General features: G+C 37.3%; 1 protein-coding gene across 10 annotated transcripts in view; it reads left to right on the forward strand.

Moving 5' to 3' along the window:
• The window catches only part of CRPPA (CDP-L-ribitol pyrophosphorylase A), a 393,039-nt gene that overhangs the window by 121,724 nt on the left and 258,121 nt on the right, over positions 1-13,194 (forward strand). For all 10 annotated transcript variants that reach the window (XR_011648802.1, XR_009185802.2, XR_011648804.1 and 7 more), the window contains exon 4: positions 11,619-11,723. Coding sequence is in view for 6 of the 10 variants with exons in the window: in XM_004467938.5 (XP_004467995.2) it covers positions 11,619-11,723 (105 nt within the window). In the remaining 4 variants the exon portion in view is untranslated. The remainder of the gene's footprint in view (positions 1-11,618; positions 11,724-13,194) is intronic.

Genomic DNA, 13,194 nt, shown 5'->3' on the forward strand with positions numbered 1-13,194 from the left:
TCTAACCAAAATTATGATACCGTAGTGATGAGGAATGGGAAATGTTAGCATATGTTGTGGTGAGGTAGGGAAGAGAAAGGACCTAATTCCTCATCTTCTGTAGATAATGTATGAAACAGAAAAATCAAGAGGCAGCATCACTAGCATGTTATTTAGAGCTATGGTGTGATAGGGTAAATTATTGATCCCAGTTCTTCAGTCCTCTGAAGCAGTATTATACTACTTCATGGTCTCATGGTGAGTAGAGTATATTTTCCTGCTCCTTGACTCTGGATTTGGCTATCTGATTTGCTTTGGACAATGGGATTTTCACAGATGTGATAAAGGCAGAGAGTTAAAATGTGTTTGTATTGTTGTGCTTGCTCTATTGTGCTTCTAGTATTGCCATAAGGAAAGCATGCCCTGCTTGGGTTACTGCTCCTCTAGCCTGGCGTGGTGGGATGGGCAGAGAGTGACACATGGGTGAGAATTGCTACTGGCAACCCACAGCCCTACAGCTTGACACAATCATCTCTCATTTTGCAAAAGTGTGAGTGAGAAATAAAAGTTAATGCTACATGCCACTGAGATTTTTGTGCTTCTTTGCTGTTCTGCAAAGGAAGATAAATACTAGAATCATCAGTCAGAAGACAAAGTGGGGTGAAGGGATGAGGTAAATTGTTTCTCATAGCAATTCTTATAGGGATATTTAGCTCTTTAAATCATGGACATGTATAACTGATAAAAAGTAAATAAAACTTAAAATAAGAAAGCAGGTTGTATGATTTTGTGGTTGGGATTTGTAAAGGAGATCTAGTGGATGGACAAAGGGGCAAGAAAGTGGGGTGCTAGTAATAAAATTCTTCATGCCATCAAACGTAGTTTCCTGGTTGGTAAGGGTAGTCTAAAAACATAGAATTTTTCTAACCAAGAGAAAAGGGAGGTTTCAGAGGGTGGGAAGCCTCAGTGAGGTAAAACTGTGGTTCTGGTCAGACACTGGGTTATTGAAATTAAGAATTTCAGCGGAATCACAGGTAGAAGTGAAGTCCAGTTTCCTGGTTTGATTAATAAATTGTGTAAGTGAAAGTAATTGTCAGGGAGACTGCTAGAGCATTTGAAAGGTGGTACACATAGACCTTGAAATTAGTGACTATGATGTCAGTCTTTAAGTTATAAAGAATGTTTGTGAAGTCCTAAATGATAGCATTAATGAAAAGTGGGATATTTTTTGCCAAATGTCATGAATTTTAAAAACATAAAGAGTTTTACATGGAAGAGGAAGAGCAGTGGACATCTGAAATGTTTGCTAACTCTGCCTTTGAGCCCTGTAGTAAAGCTGGTTGGGAAAAGGAGTAGGTACCACTCCAAGTGATGCAAGGTAGTTGGTATCCCTTCAGACACAGGAAGAGGAGAACCCATTAGCTAATGAGTTTCTGCATACTGCAGTGAAACAGAAAGGATGCTACAGTAGAATGGGCAGAGAGGGAAGTTAGCAGTGGGTAGTGATCCATGAAAAAGGGCTGAACATTATGGGAAGTATATTACATATTACTTATTTTATTTGACATTAAGCATTCACTTAGCTTTGATACTGTATTTTAAAAAAGCAATATACACATAATAAAAAGGCTTCAAGTGATTTACAAAACACTTTAAATGGGAAGAGAGTTATTTTAATGGTTGCAGTTAAGAAATATTAATAATTAGTTATACTTGTAGATGTTTTCATTTAAACCATTTATTGAACTATATCACTCATACATGAACATGCATAAACAATAAGTATATAGTAAAAGTTGTGAACTTACAAAACAAACATGCATAACATCATAAAGGCCTCCCATACATCACCCCACCACAAACACCTTGCCTTATTGTGAAATATTTGTAACAAGTTATGAAAGAACATCAGTAAAGTATTACTAGTAACTGGCGGCGGACGTGGCCCAGTGGTTAGAGGTGCGGACGTGGCCCAGTGGTTAGGGCGTCCGTCTACCACATGGGAGGTCCGCGGTTCAAACCCCAGACCTCCGTGACCCGTGTGGAGCTGACCTATGCGCAGTGCTGATGTGCGCAAGGAATGCCCTGCCATGCATGGGTGTCCCCCACGTAGGGGAGCCCCACGTGTAAGGAGTGCTCCCCGTAAGGAGATCCGCCCAGTCCGAAAGAAAGTGCAGTCTGCCCAGGAATGGTGCCGCACACACGGAGAGCTGACACAACAAGATGACGCAACAAAAGGAAACAGATTTCCGTACCTCTGACAACAGCAGAAGCGGACAAAGAAACAAGATGCAGCAAAAAGATACAGAGAACAGACAACCAGGATGGCGGGGGAGGGGAGAGAAATAAATAAATCTTTAAAAAAAAAAGTATTACTAGTAACTATAGCCCATATCTTACATTTCCATACAACTTACCTAAAGTGTATAATCAGTAGCATATGGTATAATCACAGAGTTGTGCATTCATCATGTCAATCAATATTAGAGCATTTTCATTACTCCAAAAAAAGGAAACAACAAAAAACAAACACTATCATACCCGTATATTAGTGCAACTAATTACAAATCCTGTGATGTGCTTTCACCATTTCTATTCATCTCCAAACATTTACAATTTTTTACCGAGTCTGTATAGATTAAATCTCAGCTTTCCATTCTCTAGCCACATTGTAGATTTTTTTTTAATATGCCATCTTCATTTTTCCAGTTTCACAGATAATGTTTCTATTTTTTTCTCCTAAAGGAAATGAAGTATAAGGGAAAGTAGGAGAAGATGCTGTTCATTGTCATAGCTACCCCTGATATCCCTTTAGAGAAAACAGAATTCTATACAACTATTAGATGTTACTCATTTGCTTATGGTTACTTTTTTTCCTATGTAGGTACAAATATTCTTGTAAATTTATTTTTATAAAGCTAAAAGAAAAAAGAAATGGAAATAAAAAATTTATCTCTTCTAAATTTCCCCCATTTAGTTATTAGCTAAATGAAAATCTCATTCCATGAAAGGCTACCCAAGTTTTTAGGATAATGATAATAACCAGTATTAACAGTTACTGAGCACTTAACTATAGTCCACACATCTGTGATGTTTGCTTGACCTGCCTTTTCATATTTAATCCTCAGGAAAAATTTCTCTTAAAACAGGTTCACTATTATCTTCTTTTACCAGATGAGAAAATAGGCCTAAAAATGCTGCTCCAGACAGTCTGACTCTAGAGTCTGGAGTCCTTTTTTGTGGTTTCCTTTCTTTTCTCCAACTATTTACTTTGAAAAATTTCAAGTGCATAGAAAAGTTGAATGAATAGTACAATGAATATCTTATTTATTCTTTACCTAAATTCACTGAAAAGTAATGTTTTGCCAAGTTCTGTTCTCTCTTTCTCTCCCTCCCTCTCTCTCTCTCTTTAAAGTAATTTTGGCAAAATCTTTTGTAAGTTGCATACAAAATGTATCTTTAAGAACAATTATTTTCTATCAAGGATCAACTACTGCACTGGTTGCTGTATTGTTTTAGTTCCTGCAATCTAGAAAAATCTCCCTACCATTTTTTTAAAATTAGAGAAACTGTAGGTTTATAGAAAACATATGCATAAAATGCAGAATTCCCATATACCATCCTATTATTAACATCTTATGGGAAGCGGACTTGGCCCAGTGGTTAGGGCGTCGGTCTACCACATGGGAGCTCCTTGGTTCAAACCCCCGGCCTCCTTAACCCATGTGGAGCTGGCCCACGCACAGTGCTGATGCGCACGAAGAGTGCCCTGCCATGCAGGGTTGTCCCCCGTGTAGGGGAGACCCACGCACAAGGAGTGCACCCCGTAAGGAGAGCCGCCCAGCTCGAAAGAAAGTTCAGCCTACCCAGGAATGGCCCTGCACACACGCAGAGCTGACACAACAAGATGGTGCAACAAAAAGAGACACAGATTCCCTTGCTGCTGACAAAAACAGAAGCGGACAAAAAGGAAAACAGCAGATGGACACACAGAGCAGACAACTGGGGTGGGGGTGAGGGGAAGGGGAAAGAAAGAAAGAAAAAATAAAATCCTTAAAAACAAACAAAATGAAGTAAAAATGCTTAACCTTAAAGAAAAAAGACATGATTCCCATGCTGCTGAAAACAACAGAAGCGGACAAAAGAAGAATACACAGCAAATGGACACAGAGAGAGAACAGACAACTGGGGTGGAGGGGAAGGGGAGAGAAATAAAAATAATAAAAATAAATCTTAAAAAAAAACCAAACATCTTGCATTTATGTACTTTTGTTGCAATTGATGAAAGAGCATTTGTATAAATGTACTATTAACTATAGTTCATGGTTCATCTTAGGGTTCACCATTGCGTTGTAAAGTCCTATGGATTTAAAAAAAAATTACTTTAGAACATACATATAACCCAAAATTTCCCTTTTTAATATTTCAGTTCTGCTAATTATTTTAAAATGTTGCACTACCATAGCCATCACCACTAGCCATTTCAAAATAGTTGATTCAGACAGTTCCTGCCTGTTTAATAGTGGTTCTGGTGGAGGGACTGATTTTTAGAGCTTCCTGCTTCACCATCTTCCCACAATCGTCTCCTGGCTACTTTTTAAAACCTAGTTTCTAGATTCTTAGGCAACAATTATATAAACTTTATCAAACACTTACCATAAGCCGGTCAGTGCACCAGATACTCCACATGGACTATTCTGTTTGTTCTTTATTCTCCATTCCTGAAAATGGAAGAAACTGATATAAGAAGAGTAAAATTGCTTGTTCACTGTCAGACAGCTTATTAAGTGACTTTGCCATAGTTGGAACCCAAGTCTGTATGACTCCAGTGTCCATGCTTTTAACTACTTGGCAACAGTGCCTCACATCTATTAGAGTGCATATTTATACTTCTATTAATTAAGCAAAACCCATTTATTAGCAGGTTTTGAGTTTTAATGTACAGTTTACAAACTTACTTTTCAATTAAATGAAAAAACTAAGAGCAAGTTGATTATATTGTCATATGAGAAAATTAATATCCCATGTTTATCATAATGGCAGCTGGCTTTATTATTTTATACTATAGCAATAATACACATATATCATTTCCAAAACGCACTTGCAAATTCAGATGTTTAGTGTCTTAAATGTTCTGTAACTTAATTATCACCAAAACATCAGCTTGATTTGTTGAAAGTATTTAATAATAAATATATTTGGAAACAAAACCCTTAACTCTTTTAAGAATCTATATTTTGGAACATAATATTTACATTATATACTACATTATACTCTCTAAATAGTCTAGTACTTTTTTAGAAATAGACAATACAAGGACAGAGCACCATGACAAAAGGTTATTATAAAGTTTTGCCACCCCTGTCCCTTAGTCCAACCAGTTTTCCTGAAACCTTCTCGAGAGATTCTATTCATTTTTGCCCTTTATGTCTGTGAATCTTTTGTTTTCCAATTGTAGGTACCCTTCCAGAGGGATCATTGTCTCCTCTCTTACCTGATATGTCATTCTACCACTAGTATAGCAACTATCTTGAGACTATCATCTTAGCAATTTCCCTTTGCTTCTCTCCTCTGTTTGATATTGTGCTTTCTGCATTCTTATCTGCTTTTTTTTTTTTTCATCTTACCCGCTCATTTTATGGAGCACTATCTTCCACAGTTTCCTGAGAAAGACTGTATGGGAAATAAAATTCTTTTGAGACCTTCCTTAAATGTCTGGAAAAGTCCTTATTCTTTGCTCATACTTGATTGATAGATAGTTTTTCTAGGAATAGAATTTTAGGTTGAAAATAATTTCCTTAAGAATTGTGAAGAAACTGTTCTGTGGTCTAATTTTCATCGTTGCCTCTAATTTTCATTGTTGCCAACCCATTTAGATACCTGATACTAAAAATTGAGTTTGGTGTACTTTGATCCATTATGCTTTATATTACATGAGTCCTTTTAATCTAGAAATTTATGACTGTCATTTTTGGTATTTTGTTGAATTATTTGATTGTTTTCTCCTCCTTTTTCTATTCTTACCTTCTAAACTCTTTTTATTTGGGTCTAATCTCCTTGTCGAGGAATCATCTATGTATTTTATCTTTTTCTATCCCATTTTTAGCCTTGTAAATATTATCCTATCTTGTTTGGTTATTGAAAAATATTTTTTTTCAGTGATTATATCTTTTTTTTCTTAACTGCATAGTCTCTCTTTCCTCCAAAGTGGTTTTTTTTTTTTTTTTTTTGTTTGTTTGTTTGTTTTTCCCCTTTATATTTTACAGTAGAGCCTTTCTTTGGATGTCTGTTAAATCTGGGTTTTTTGCTCATATTTAAGCCTTGGGGCATTGTGAGTTCTATAGGTATGGCTTATACATTGAACTTCACTATAAGTGAAGGCTAGGAAGTTTATTTGGGGGAACCTCTGAAGTGTCCTTAGGGCTTCTGCCTGGGGAGAGGGCTGTTTGATATTTTTTTGGGGGGCCAAGTTTTGCAGAGCAGGGGGTTGTTAATATCAGTGTATGTGTCTCCCATTATTGGTGATGTTACCGTGACCCCAGTGGTTGATAATAAATGCCAGGAAACATTTTATATGATTACCTGTTCATTAATAACTTTCTTGATTAAAATTTACCATCTTGGTAGTTCCAGCTGCTTTTTTTTTCTCTTTTTCTGCCTTTCTTTGGATTACGTTAGCATTTTTTTATGATTGCATTTGATCTCCACTATTGACTTTAAACATTGTTTAGTGATTTCCTTGAAATTAATACATGTATCTAATAACAATCTATTTCTGAACAGTGTTATACAGCTTCATATATAGTGTAGGAATCTTAAGAATGTACCCCAAATTTCACTTCCTTTTAACTTTTGTGCTATTGTTGTATTATGTTTTTATTTTACATATACTATAATATCACAATATATTGCTACCATTTTGCTTTACATAATTATATTGAGTAATTTAAAAAAGGAAAAAAAAAGTATTTTATGTTTACTTTCATGTTAACCATTTCTGGAACTCTCCATTTTTTTTACTTTAGATTCAGGCTTCTGTTTGATATCATACTCTGACTGCCTGAAGAGCTTCTTCTAACTTTTTAACTTTAATTTTAATTTTTTATTGGTGGCCTCCTGATGATGGATTCTTTCAGCTTTTATTTATCTGAAAATTCTTTATTTTTCCTTCATTTTTGAAAGGCTTTTTTTTTTTTTGGATGTAGAATTTTGCATTGACAGTTGTTTTTTTTCTCAGCATTTTATCATTCTGACTTGTATAGCTTCTGACTAGAGGTCTGTGATTCTTATCTTTGTTCCTTTTTCACTCTGGTTTCCTTCTGGATTTTATCTTTAATTTTGATTTTCAGAAGTTTGGTTCTCTAGTGTCCAGGTGATTTGGAGGGGGGCAGGGGAGAACCCCTGTTTGGGGTTCTGTGACCTCTTTGGATCTGTAGTTTGATGTATATTATTACTTTTCAAAAATTTTCTGCTATTATTTCTTTTTATTTATTTATTTATTCATTCATTCATTCTTTTATTTATTTCCCCTCCCCCCACCCAGGTTGTCTGTTCTCTGTGTTTATTTGCTGCGTCTTCTTTGTCCACTTCTGTTGTTGTCAGCGGCACGGCAATCTGTGTTTCCTTTTGTTGTGTCATCTTGCTGTGTCAGCTGTCTGTGTGTGCAGCGCCATTCCTGGGCAGGCTGCACTTTGTTTTGTGCTGGACGACTCTCCTTACGGGGCGCACTCCTTGCACGTGGGGCTCCCCTATGTGGGGGACATGCCTGCATGGCACGGCACTCCTTGCGGACATCAGCACTGTACATGGGCCAGCTCCACACGGGTCAAGGAAGCCCGGGGTTTGAACCACAGACCTCCCATGTGGTAGACAGATGCCCTAACCACTGGGTCACATCCTCTGCCCTGCTATTATTTCTTTAAATATCCCTCTGTCCTCTTTCATCTTCTTCGGGATTCCACATAAACATCAGATCACTCAATATTGTCCCACTGTTTTGGATGTTCTGCTTTTTGTTTGTTTCACTTTTTTTCGTTTTGTTTCAGTTTGGGTAACTTCTATTGAACTGTGTTCAACTTTACTGATTCTTTCTTTGACTGTCAAAATCTACTGATGTACCCCTTACAGGCATTCATCAACTGTGTCACTGTTTTTTACTTGTAGCATTTTCATTTGATTCTTTCATATCTTTTGCATATCTCTTTTGCATGTTGTCTTCCTTTTCCACTAGTGACTTTAACACATTAACCATAATTATTTTTAAATTCTTTGTCTGGTAATTCTAACATCTGTGTTGTCTCTGATCTGGTTCTGTTGATTGCTGTATTTTTGAATTTTTTTTTTTTTCCCCTTTCTTCTTCATCTTGTGAATTTTTTCATGAAAGCTGGACCTTACATATACAATGTAGAAACTGTGGTATATGATTTTGATGCCTAGAAATGGACAGGCCTCTTTTGTAAAGCCATAGTTTACATTGTTGAATAGTTCTAGACTGGAGTTCAGCTGAGTTTTAAATTTGTTGTTGGGTTAAATTTGTTGGAGGGTTACCTTCACTGTATCCCTGGCTTCGGATTTCTCCAGTTTCACCTTGTGCTTAGAGTGGAGGCTGGATTACTGGAGGAATTTTTTTCAAAGTTTCTCATTCATCCTCAGCTTTCCACATCCCCTGTGCTCCTGCATCTCAGAGGCAGTATCTTTCCATTCTCTCACCAACTGCCTCCAGGCACTATACTAATATTAGTTATTTGGTGCTTGCTAGTCTAATGATGGTGATGATGGGTTGGTTTCTATTGTCTAGAGAACCAGTTACATTCTTAGGCAGGCCTTGCTTCCCTGGACCTTATGGTTTGTCAGTGATCCTTTCCCTCTTCCCAGTGGCAGCCAAACTCTGCCTTGTACCTTTGGCAGTTACATGTGTGGCAGAAAGCTTGCTGTTGCTTTTCCAATAGTAGGAGACCTCTAAAAGTCTGGACTCTGAATGGTTTTCTGCCTGTCTCCCACGTTAGAGGTTTTATTCCCCTTTTGCCCTTCTCCCAGATGCATTGAATCTTACTTGTGCCCTCAGGGAGACAGGGTTGTGTTGCCACTCCCAAAGCCATCAGCCAAGTGGGTCCAGGTTGGGCTCTGTGCATTTCCCACCATGACACCCATTCCCCTCCTCCAGACCTGCACCACTGAGAGGGCTTTCTTAGGTCTCCTACCCTGCTTTCAGACTTCTTTTCTTTGTTTTCATGAGCACCAGTAGATCACTGGAGAGGACCCTCTGAGTGGCTGTGAACTCTGCTTGTGACTGTGGCTCTATTCTCTCCCACTAGTTTCCACTTGATCTTTAGCATTGGCTTAAATTTTTAGCTGATTTCTTCTTACCTGCCTATATGGCACCCAGTTTCTCTTCCTTTCATGCTCTGCTACAGCTGAGCCAGTGCTTGCATCCTGTCTTTCTTTGGCAGGATCTGTCTTTTCTTAAATTCCAGGCTATTTGGTTGTCCTATAATCTCTCTAATGGTCTCAAGAAAAGTTGTGCTGTTGTGGTTTATTTGTTTTTTTCTTTTGTTAAAATGGGATTGTCACTTTTTCCAGTTTTCTATGTCCTAGTGAAAAGTGGAACCCTTTCATCACCTTTCTTGAGAAACAGAAAATCAGAATTTAACTTTTTTTCATTAAATGTATGTTTTTGAGCTCACTACCAAAGCAAGGTTTTATTGCAAAAAAATTACCAAAATACATAAATTAAAAAATGCATAAATAGTTGTAATATTAGTCTATACAATGAATGACAAGTTCAGACTATTCTCTATGCCAAGAAGGTTCAGCTTCCATTTCTTGCTCACCTTTCATATATACCTGACCTGTAATTTTCCATGTCTCCCATTGACCCTAGGGACTAGAATCTTAAAGGCTCCATGGATTTTGTATGCTGTTGCACTCTTAGCAGTACACTGCATGGCTGGCAGGAGCACAGCATCAACTACATCTCACATCACCCCCTGAGACGGGAAGAAGAGAGTGGTCCTTACAGGCTTTGTGAGCACCTTTGAGGCTTTTCAGATAGGTGTTAGACTCTAAAAAGAGTCAGGAAAAGAAAAATGAGTTATTGCTGGTAGTCTTTGGGATTTAACCATGTGTTAAAGTGAGAACTCTACTCACTATGCATGTTATCTCACACACTATAATACTGAGGTCAGTGCTGGAAGTACTAAGCAGAGGTTTACTGAAACAGGTTATTTAAATGTACTACTATTGATAATATTACATTAAAAAAGAAAATGTCAGGAAAATGTTATATTTCATGTTATATCAGAATAGCAGATGTAAATTGGGAAGTTCTAGTCCATTTGGGACTGTATGCATATTTGATGATTACATTTTCCTTTCATTAATGTTACAAACCATTGTAGTTAGGATTTTGTAACCACCAGTAAAAAGAAACAGCTTTGACAAAGAGTGCAAAATGCCTTTTTCATTGCCTTCCTCCAATCCTTCTTACATCAATATGATCTTTCTAAAATGCAAATCTCTCTACTGCTCAAAATCTCTTCACTGCCTATATTAACCATAGTTATTGAAAATTCCCTGTCTGATAGTTCCAGCCTCTGATTCTTCTCTGAGTCTGGTTCTCTTGATGGACATAGAGGTACTTTTAGGATCTGACCTCTAAATGTGGCTTCAGCCTAATTATCTACTGTTTACTTCTTCTTTTCAAATGTCTGTAACTACATGGTACTTTTTGCCTCCAAGTTCTCTCTTCCCAATTTTATGAAGTCTTTAAAACAGAATTCAGAGCTTATTTCTTCTAAAAGGCATTTTCTCATGCCTCACATAAAATTAAATGTTCTGTCCTCTAGACTACCTCTAGAAATATTTTAGTACTGTTTATCATTTTCTGTTGCAGAATACCTGTTACAGATCAGCCACCCCGTCTATACTTAATTTCCTTGAAGATACAATACATGTCTTATTTATCTTTATATACAGGGCTTAGACATGATTAGCACTTAGTATTAGATTATATTATTAGGTTATATTATTGATTGGTGTTTTGATGGTCCCGCCTCAAATGCTTAAAAATGCTATTTATATTTTACTAAATCTATGAGAGACCTTTACAATTTTTTCTTACGATGAAAGACTGAATGGTTTCCATGTTGAGAATCAAAATATAAATCTTTTTAAATGATATATTGATATTTTAAATATTAAATGAATAAGATGACTTTGACCTGACAGTGTCTTGATATAAATAAAATACGGGATTTGGGTTTTATAGAAACATATATTTGTTCATTTAAGAGTTCTGACAAGGTAATCCTTAGCCTTACCTTCAGGCATTTTATAAACATGTTTGGAAAAGTAGTTTATGAGCAGAGGGAATAAAGTATATTTAGCTGACACTTGATACTGTTGAGTAAGCTCAAACTCTTACAATTATCGTTACATCTCTATTATTTGCTTTGTTTTGTTTTGAGGCCATAGGGAAGATTATTCTATGGCTTAATTAGCCAGTAACTTATTAAATACTTTGTGGATTTTCAAAGCCCTTCCTTTTTCCTATTTACAGATGATTGTGGAAGAAAAGGTTTATTCTTATTAAAATGGTACTTAAGCTTGTTAACTCTTTTTTTTTTTCCTTACCAACCAGTGTAGTGACAATGACTTGGAATTTGGAACTGAGTGCTTGCAATTGGCTCTAAAATACTGTCAGACAAAAGCCAAACTAGTGGAAGGATCGCCTGACCTCTGGAAGGTAAGGGAGATGCTCCTTTGCTCTGGCTGCAGCCTGAGTTTATATGCCATTTTTAAAGATATAACTCTGCCTACACAAAGACTTTTCAGATATTTTATAAAATGGAGAGGCAGTGAGAAAATTTTTGGCTTAATATTGAAACAGTTAATATTTCCAGGAAAATATGTGTGTGCTCACACATGTGTACATGTACGTAAGTATTGAAACATTATAAATACTTGAACTTTTAAAGGGAATAAACTGGGTTTACTGAGCCATCAAAGTTTGATGTTGCTTTTATTGCTTAGCTGACAAAAATTTTTCTTTGAGATAATTGGTTCGTAGAGATTGCATTTCAGCCCATAACTTTTATCCACATGATTTTTTTTCTGTTCTACTTTATGTATATATCTTTTACTCTATTGCTTTGTACTCAACTGGATTGAGGCTGTGACTACTTACCACAATAGCATTTCCTTCTAAACCCTGGGGATTTAGCTTCAACTTGACTTGTTTTAAAGAATTTCTGCCACATGGTTTAAAGAATTTCTGCCATGGGCCTGACCCCATGGGGTGGGGGACTGGGGTCCCCTCCCCTGCACCCTATGAGGAATTGGTTTATTCCTGTGGCAAGGCCCAGCTCTTCTAATTGTATACTTCTTCCTTTTGGAGGAGAAGGAGATATTATGTCAAGCAAAGTAGTGACACTGTCATGCTACAGCTTCCTATTGAGACAGGAGTGTTGAGAGTGACTGTCTTTTGCTAATCTTAGGTAGAATGCAGAGAATTAAACAGTATATTCTAAAATAGAATTGTGAGACTCCTTCATAATTTGGAAGGAGGTATTACTGATTTTGAAATATTGGTCATAGTGTCTTGAAATCTGTATAAAGCATGCAACTAAAGCTTTTTTTTTTTTTTTTAAGATTTATTTATTTATTTCTTGCCCCTCCCCCCCCCCCCACTCCAGTTGTCTGTTCTCTGTGTCTATTTGCTGCGTCGTCTTTGTCCGCTTCTGTTGTTGTCAGCAGCACGGGACTCTGTGTTTCTTTTTGTTGCATCATCTTGTTGTGTCAGCTCTCTGTGTGTGCGGCACCATTCCTGGGCAGGCTGCACTTTCTTTAGCTCTGGGCGGCTCTCCTTACGGGGTGCACTCCTTGCACGTGGGGCTCCCCTATGCGGGGGACAGCCCTTCGTGGCACGGCACTCCTTGCATGCACATCAGCACTGCACATGGGCCAGCTCCACACGGGTCAAGGAGGCCCAGGGTTTGAACTGCGGACCTCCCATGTGGTAGACAGATGCCCTAACCACTGGGCCAAGTCTGCCACCAACAACTAAAGTTTATTAAAAAGAATCATTCTACCTGTATGAATCCATAGCATATTCCCATTTGATTTCAAAACAAAACAGAAAGCCCTATGACTTGAATAAGTATTTTGCACAGAATGCAGGATCTTTGCTGCATGCTAAGATTATCTCAGACATAGTG

This window comes from Dasypus novemcinctus, chromosome 5 (assembly GCF_030445035.2).
Source record: "Dasypus novemcinctus isolate mDasNov1 chromosome 5, mDasNov1.1.hap2, whole genome shotgun sequence".
NCBI classification, from domain to species: Eukaryota; Metazoa; Chordata; class Mammalia; order Cingulata; family Dasypodidae; genus Dasypus; species Dasypus novemcinctus.